Source organism: Barbus barbus (genome assembly GCF_936440315.1).
Source record: "Barbus barbus genome assembly, chromosome: 4".
In the NCBI taxonomy this organism is placed as follows: domain Eukaryota; kingdom Metazoa; phylum Chordata; class Actinopteri; order Cypriniformes; family Cyprinidae; genus Barbus; species Barbus barbus.
In genome coordinates, this window is record NC_136732.1 from 8,343,085 (window position 1) to 8,351,994 (window position 8,910).

Consider the following 8,910-nt stretch of genomic DNA (forward strand, 5'->3'; position numbering starts at 1 on the left):
CTGTATTCTTGTTTTATCCGTGTTCATGTTTTTAAATTAATTTAATTAATTAATTAACAAGGGTATAGCAGCATGGGCGACGAACCAGATATATTTTCTTGGATGAGCAGAAGCGCTGTGGGCACCGGACGTGACGTCCTCGCACGATCAGCCAATCCCGTGCCGCTCTCGTGTTTACAGTCTTGATTTCCGCGCATGCGCTCTGGCATGTAAATAACAGCAACCGCGGTGGTTTGTTTGGTGTCCCAGAGGCTCATCAAATTGACGAATTACCGGTTTATATTTACAGAGAACATTATTATATCTGCTACGTTCACAAAAGTAAGTCTGAAAGAAGAATACAGCGTGAAATTACTAGAACGGAACGCTTGAATTTAACTTACAGCTAGTGAAGTGTCAGTTAGCACCCGGCTATATTAGAGACTAGCCGGAAGAGTTAGACTTCGGCATATTTATTACTGTAGAATCAACTAAATACGATTTTCACTTATTTTGGTTTATAATTTTCTCATTACCAATTCATAAACTCGCTTTCAGTCGGACAGGGATGAGAGTATTTAGTGTGTAAATGTGTTATGCGGTGTTCATTGTAGCATGACACAGCAGGCGGTTGATCAGAGTAACACAGCTGATCCAGGAGCGAATGCTGCTCAATAAAACACCCAAACATTCAAGGCCATTATCATCTGCTGTGGGATTCGCAGAAATGCTTACAGAAAACAGGTGAGTCTGCAGACTTCTGATGAATTCCCTCATTCAAATCACAGAGGGGCAGTTAAACTATGATTAGTGTTGCAAGACACTAAGAAACCATGTTTTTTTTCATTTTTATTTGTAGTCAAACCATGGCTAATTTTCATAAGGGCTAGACTGTAGCATTGTAGCAACAAATATAGACATAATACCATGTGAAATATACAAAGAAAGGTATTAATGAGTAAGTGTGTGCCATTAGTATTAAGATGCTGCTTTAGTACTGTGTTGAAAATCTTTAACCTGTAATGATGCTGTAAAGGAAACGTCAGCGCGCTGAGGGTGATGACGAAGTTGCTCAGATGCCTCAGACCAAACGACTGAGTTCAGCCCTCCAGAGCTCTGAGACGGGTAGAGAATCATGGGAGTCTGAGGTAGGAAATCTAGTCAACAACACATCACTACCCTTCTTATCATTAAACTGCACCCAACTGAATGTTTTCTCTTATTGCTGTCTTTGGAAGTATTTAACCAGTCATGATGATGAGGTAGGAGTAAAAATGGGACAAAGTCTTTAAAAGCTGTTTCTGGCTTTGTGTAGCACATTTGAAAGTGAAAAATTTAAAGTGCCCCTATTATGGGTTATGAAAGGTTCATTTTGGTTTTGGAAGGCCCCAACAACAGGTTAACATGCATGCAAGGTCACAAAACACTTTCATTTTCTTATAATATGCATTTATTTTTAGTTTATTTGTTCAATGACTCCCAAACGATTCACTCAATGATTCATTTTTCCGAACCCCTCCTTTGCGTGACGCTAATCTGCAGTGATTGGTCCAATTGGTCTCATTTTCATTTCATCATGGCTGATTAGGCTATTTTCACACTTGCCGTCTTTTTTGAAGCTGCTGGTGTCTGTTTCACATCGCCAGCGTCTTTTCAAGTTGAAAAAAGTTAAATTTTTCTATTAAAAAAACGCCCTACCTCAAGCGCCTTGTTGACAGCTGACCAATGACAATGGCGAGTCGTTTCCATAACAAAAACGAAACGAAGAAGGAGAAGCTAGTTGGTAGACAGATCGTACTAGTTTCGGAGTTCTATGAAACCGTGCGTTCATCCAACCGGAGCTCCTGGACGCACCATACAGTTTCCTTCCCTGTATAATGCCAGAAATCCAAAAATCCATAATAGGGGCACTTTAAGACACAAATATTAGTATTATAACTTGTAGTGTAAAATAAATGTATCATTATAAATTTCAAATCCTTTTTTATTTTACTGTACAATTGGAATTTAAAACAAAGAACTGCAAACTTTTGACTGTCAAGTTATTAAATATTAACTTCTCTCAGGGCTTGCATGTGTGTCATGTGTGAAATATCCATGTTCTGCTTCTGTTAGCTGATATGCCGCTGCATCGCTAAAATGAGGGTCGGTGTTGCTAACCCAATGTTACGGTTCTCTGCAGTCTTCCAGTAGCGAGAGCAGTTGGATCAGCAGTCCGGATCACGTCGCAGGGAGCAGCAACAGTAGCCATTCTGGAGTGGATGTTATCGGGCCCCACGGCGGCCCCGGACCCTGCAGTCCCCACAGTGCCTCTAAGCAGTCGGACCCCTTGGACCTGCTGTCCTACCAGCACATCAATCGTGTCCTGAGGGAAGCCCATTTCCACAGCTTACAGAGCCGAGCTCAGTCCAAGCACAGGTGACTTTCAGGGACCCCATAGCGTCCCCTAGAAGACAGGGTAAAATTTCTTCATCTCCATCCTCATTCAAACCTGCTCCTACTTTCTAGATATCTCTGCTAGAGTTAATGTTATATTGGTATTTTATTGGATGGAAAACATGCCCTGGTACTGTAAGCTCTTTGACTAACTAGAGCACAAAAGTGTTCATTGTAAGCAATAGCGGCTTGACTATGATGCAAACTTTTGTGACTTTCACACTGTGTACTTTTCTTCTGAAAACAGTTGTATTGAGAATTAAGATGCAGTTTAGTGGGGATTTGCACTTGGGAATTTTTGTTGATCAGACATCGATGTGGACCATATAGCAATTCAGCTGAGCACATTTAGATGGGAGGCATAAACATGCCAAAATATTCCAATGCACCTCTGATTAGTGAACTTCAATGCAGTGCTGTAACTAATGCATAAGGAAGCCAGTCGGTTTAATATCAAAGACTGCGCTGATGGGTAGACCTGGGGAATTTCTTTATAATCTTGAAACAGTGGCTCAGAGGTTCTGCCGGATCTCTTGCCTCCCAACCATCATTGAAGCTGGTTGCTCATCCAGGCATCAGGCCTTCGAGACCCTGCGGAGGTTTTCTTGTGTGCTGTTCAAATTCTGCATTTTAAAGATTGTTGTTTATTTTACTATACCTTTTTGTATTGAAAGATGTACATTACATTTTACATTCAGATCATCTACATTTCTAAATAAAGATGGATGTTCTTAAGCAAACTTTTGTGCTTTACTTGTGTGATCTGTAATATCCTGTAGTTGTAAAAGCTATATGTCCGTGTTTTCAAAATAAAAAAGCTTTTAATTACCAAATTCTCAATTAAATGCTACACTACCAATAATCCTGAGATCTACCATTTAGAGAAGTCGCTGTTACTTTCTTCAGGAACGAGTTCTAAAACCTAAAGTTTAGTTAGAATTTTTGCACTTACATTTCCATCATCCTGAAGTCAATTGTTTTTTTGAATGGTTTTCTGGTTAAATGCCTGAAATAAGGTCTGTGGTTAACACGAGCTCAGGATGTTTTCAAGAAGTATTCTACAATATTCCGATTTTTTTTTCCTGAAAAAGACCGTTGTTAACAAGTGTCTAAATGGGATACCGAGTCTGTCGGGGACAGTAAATGTCATCACAATGAACAGGAAAGTTCATCTACTCAGTCTAGTTTTACAGCCTCGTTTTGGCTCAAACCTTACAGCGTGCATAGATTTTAAAGAAAGATTAAAAGACTTGTCAGTCGTCATAGTGGTGACGTTGATTTAGCTTTTTAAAGTTCCAGTACCTTGACATTAAACCAAGTGAATCTGTACATTTCTAATAAATAGCAAATAAAATAGAATTAATGCATCTATATAACAAACATTATTATTGTGAACACAGATATGACCAGGTCATATTCATATATATATATAAGATGTCGAATCACAGAAGCCATGATATTCTAATCATAATACGTTTGGAGATGTATTGTGGTGTCAGATTTCAAAAGTTTAGATTATATTTAACAAAATATGTAAGAAACCTAAACCAGAGCTTATTTTCGGCAATAATCCAAAAGGCAATGGAAAAATCCTGTTAGCTTTTTGTCGAGGTAAACCCAAATGATGCTAACTCTATTTCGCTCAAGTCCACTAGCTTAAGCATTGAGAATGACTTAACTGAGTCTCCTGCACTCAACTTAAATATTGCTTATTATACTACATTCCTGGAATATATGGTTTTATAATCTGTTTTATAGTTTTGCATTGTACTGTCACTTCTGATTTGATTGCCACTTGCTTCATGGAATTTCCCTATGGAAAAAAACTCAAGAACAGAGTCTTGTATCTTTGTCTTTAAGTCTGATTTTAAAAGTTTTTTTGTTTTGTTTTAATGAATGGAAATGTGGGCAGTTACTGTTGTGCCTTGTTATACGTGGCTGCAGTGCCACATTCTCCTACTATATATTCCTGCATTAGCGTGTAATAAATAACAGAGTTAAGGGGGGCTTCCTTTTTCTGGATATGTAGTGAATTACAACTCCGTGCCAGACCAGGCGTTAATGAGAGATGACCCGTGCTTCAAGGAGTTGTGGTAAAAGGTCACTTTAATTAGAGCACTACATGTCCTTGTCTTGTCACATTGCGCTGCATAACAGATTACATATATTAATTTGCCTCTGGTAAGCACGGCTCCCCGTCTCTGCGTCCTCATTAGAGCTCCTGCAGAAAGCACATGACTTCCTATCACTGCACGAGCACGATAGATGTCTCCAAAATGACCCTGGATCAGTTTATCAGTTCTCTGAAGAATAAGAAACACAGCCTTGATTTGGAATATATATATTTTTTTTAATACTTGATATTCAATACTGACTGACTAGATTTTTGTTAAACCCACACTGTAAAAAATGACAGATTTGTAATTGTGATTTTAATGGTAAAAGACCGTCAACTGGTTAAGAGTAAGTTTGGCAAATAACTGTAATAGATCTAACCTTACATTTAACATAGATTTACAGTAAAATACAATTATGTTTTGGGAAGAGAAAAAGAAGTCATCATCTAATTTACAGTTAAAAAATGTAAATTGACATTCCTTGCTAACTGATTTAGACAACCCATATTCAACCCACTATATTCACTCAGAAGATTATAGTTCTGAAATATGAAATATTGTGACACTGAGTCTTATACAGACACATCAAAGAAGCACAATAAACACAAGACTGCAGTCACACGTGTGATATACTGTAGGTTAATGAATTCATTGCCTTGCACTCCACTATAATTTATAATTGACTATAATTGAACATAGGGTTAGTTCACCCAAAAATTTAAATTCTGTCATTAATTACTCATTCTCATGTCGTTCCAAACCCGTAAGACCTTCGTTCATCTTTGGAACACAAATTACGATATTTTTGATGAAATCCAAGTGCTTTCCGACCCTCCCATAGACAGCAATGCAACTGACACGTTCCCAGACCCTGAAGATGGAAAAACAGTCCATGTGACATCAGTGGATCATCCATAATTTTACGAAGCAACGAGAATACTTTTTTGTGTGCAAAGAAAACTAAAACAATCACACAATTTATTCTCTTTGTTAAATTCTACTTTAGCTAGTGTTAAATCGAATGTTTTATCACAATTAGTTCCATGCCCTTCTAAAAGCATCACAATACATCCCAGCAGATGGCAGCAGAATTCTTCAAATTCATTGTGCAAGTGATATTCTGTCATTTCAAGTCAAAAACTGTTTTAAAAACAGCTTCTTTATTTGTAATATTAAACAAATGACTAAAAAGCATTTATGATGAACACATTAACTACAAGGACTAATACCACAAGCTGACCTTTACGTGTGTCATGGTAAAGTGTGTAGCGCAGCGAGGAAGGAGAGAGTTAAATCAGCTGTCCTTGTTCTGGTGTCTGGTGCACATACGTTGTTTTATTTTTACCATCCACCATTAAAATCTGGGTTACACTCAAGGCCTTTTGGTCTTTGTCCCGCTCCTGAAATGAGAGACTGCCGCCAGAATATATGACTTTAGCAGTTTATAAGGCCTGCGTGCATATTCAGCAGGGCCAACAAAATCCTCACAGTTTCAAGTTAACGGGATTCTATCTGTGATTTACTTTCTTAATAAACATTTCTGCTCTTACATACATCAATGTATGTTATTTCAAAGACCACACATCTGAGACAACTTTCAGTTTTTGCTGATATCACAAATCCCTGATACTTTTCCAGTCCTCCCATTCAGTCACAAGTCATATTGTATGTAGGCACTGGTTAGAAAATAGATTTCATAGAATTCATTCTCCATACTCAGAGCACATTTAAAAGTTTAGCTCTAGTAAAAAGACCCTTACTTCTTAATTCATGGTATACAGGCCAGTATGTGAAACCGGATTCTCAGAGCTCTGAAAGGACGCTGAGTGAGTCCCAGACTGACTGTCCTCACAGCTTTGGCACTTTTCTTCACTCCGTGCCAGAGCGGGCTGTTTAGGTAGCTGTTGGATGGCTCGGGCCTGGTGTGAAGCTGGCACAAGAGCTGCTGGTCTTCATTCATGAGCCAACACTAACATCTGCTCCATCAGTGGAAGAAAGCTCTCCATGGCCTCCTCCATTCCCAACACTCCAGCTAATGACTGGCCACTCCTGTCATTAAAGCCTTATTACCTTCGTAGGACTCCATACAGAGAAGAGACGAATACCCTGGACAACCGCAGAGGAGAGAGGTGCAAATGCAGTCTACTGTTAGATGGAAACATTCATGGCTGGATGTTCTGACAGGGATAACTATATTCCTATATCTATGAACACCACTGGGAACTGTTTAGGGCTTCTCATAGAAATCATATATGCATACCTTGCATCAGCTAGATGGATGTTATATTAACTCTCCACAGGATAGTGTTGAAACACGTTAGACATACAAATAATTAGAAATTAAGCATTTTTAAATTTTTAACCAGAACAAAAATGTGATGTAATTAGAATATAAAACATAGAACATTTTATTGTGATATCTTATTAGCTAATCAGAGAGTTCTCTTAACCAGTTATTATCATGCAAAGCTAGTTAGGCTAAGTTGTTAGCTTGCTAAACAAAGAAAGCAACTGAAAACACAAAGAAAGGGAAACATTCATAATTAGCTTTAGGCTACTTAAATGATTAGTTCACCCAAAAATGAAAATTCCCTTAAAGTGTTTCAAACATATCCCTTACAAAGATTAACCATGGTTTTGTTGTAACAATATTTTTTTGGCGTAATAATTACCATTTGTATAACCACAATTTTACTCCAAGTTAATGATTCAAAGCCATGGTTAATTTGTGTTTACCATGGTTTAACCATAGTAACCATATTTCTTGGTTTTATTTGTTGTAAAACCATGGTTAATTTCCGTATAGGATAAGACTTTTGTTCATCTTTGAAACACAAATGATGATATTTTTCAATGATCGACACACATCGAGTACATCCAATATGATAAACATGAAAAAAGTTTAAATGTCAAATGCATGATGTGTAAAAAGGGGAGAGGGGAAGTGGTGTGTGGCCAAGTATGGTGACCCATACTCGGAATTTGTGCTCTGCATTTAACCCATCCAAGTGTACACACAGTAGTGAACATACACCCGGAGCAGTGGGCAGCCAATGCTGTGGCGCTGGGGGAGCAGTTGGGGGTTTGGTGCCTTGCTCAAGGGTCTCACCTCAGTCGTGGTATTGAGGGTGCAGAAGAGTGTTGGTTATTCACTCCCCCACCTACAATCCCTGCCGGACCTGAGACTCAAACCCACAACCTTCAGGTTACAAGTCCAACTCTTAGGCCACAACTGCCCCATGAAAACCAATGTGGTTTGTTCTAGAGTGTGATTTCTAGCTGTGTTTACCATATTTGATACGCTCCATATGTGCATTCATCATAAAAAGTCAAGTGATAAAAGTCAGTATAGCTTTCTTTATTTTTTTAACACTATAAAATGTAAGGTTGACTGTAATTCTAAGACTCTGAAAGGCTCTTTCTAGTATTCTCCTTCTCATCTCATTTCATCTTTTATAACCCTTTCCCAAAACAACCCTCATTTTAGCTTGCATATGATATCATATTGAAGGAGTGGATTGCAGATCTGCAATGGCACTCATAATAATATTAATTATAATATTTCTTGAATAATTATCACAATTACATTTATGCATGTTAGAAAATAAGCTGAATATGGCTTTAGTCTGCCTTGTTACTCTCTAAGAAGCTGATCTCATTTTGTGTGTGTGTGTACTTAACCATATTTGATAAGATTCAGGGCAGAGCCCGGCAACCTAGAAGTACAGATAAGTGTTCTCTTCATATGTGTGTGAATGTCTATCTTTGCAGCTAGATGCAGAAAGAGAGCTCTAGGAGGAAATCATTAGTCATTTGCCGTCACCCTGATGTCCAGGGTTACAGATGTACTGTACGTCTCTGGAGAGACCTAATGCGTCTGACCTCTGATCAGTTGTCACCAAAATAATTGCTAGAAAATCTGCTTTGAATTTTACATCCATGAGTGGATATTTTCTAAGTTTATCTACCAAACAGAATCTTGCTTACGTATGAATTGACGTAATTAGTGACCTCTGTTAGAGTATAACTATTGGTGTCTAGAACATGTATGCAGAGCGGCCTGCGAACTCCATCGAGAGTGTTGAAGCTGACTTCTGCTGATGAAACTGCAAACTATTTTCTTCAGTATCTCGCATCTCTGACTCCTGGTCTATTTTCATCATACCTGGTCCTTGGGTTTTAACTGTAAATTCCCCTACAATATGAAATAAAGACATTAAGTGGTTAGTTCACCCATAGATATTTTTCATAGGTGAACTAACCCATAGATCTAAAATATATTTTCAGTGATTGACACATACATAGAGCGTATCAGATATGGTAAACACTGAATAATGTCAAATGCGTGATGTGCAAAACCAATGCGATTCTAATGTGT

General features: G+C 38.2%; 1 protein-coding gene across 1 annotated transcript; it reads left to right on the forward strand.

Annotated features, from left to right (window-relative positions):
• Positions 1–108: 108 nt before the first annotated feature.
• LOC306865369 (uncharacterized protein) lies at positions 109–3,245 on the forward strand. Its single transcript, XM_079409929.1, has 3 exons — positions 109–723; positions 1,016–1,127; positions 2,162–3,245. Exons 1-3 carry the CDS (start codon positions 644–646, stop codon positions 2,399–2,401), a joined length of 432 nt encoding a protein of 143 aa, XP_079266055.1. The 5' UTR covers positions 109–643; the 3' UTR covers positions 2,402–3,245.
• Positions 3,246–8,910: the final 5,665 nt, after the last annotated feature.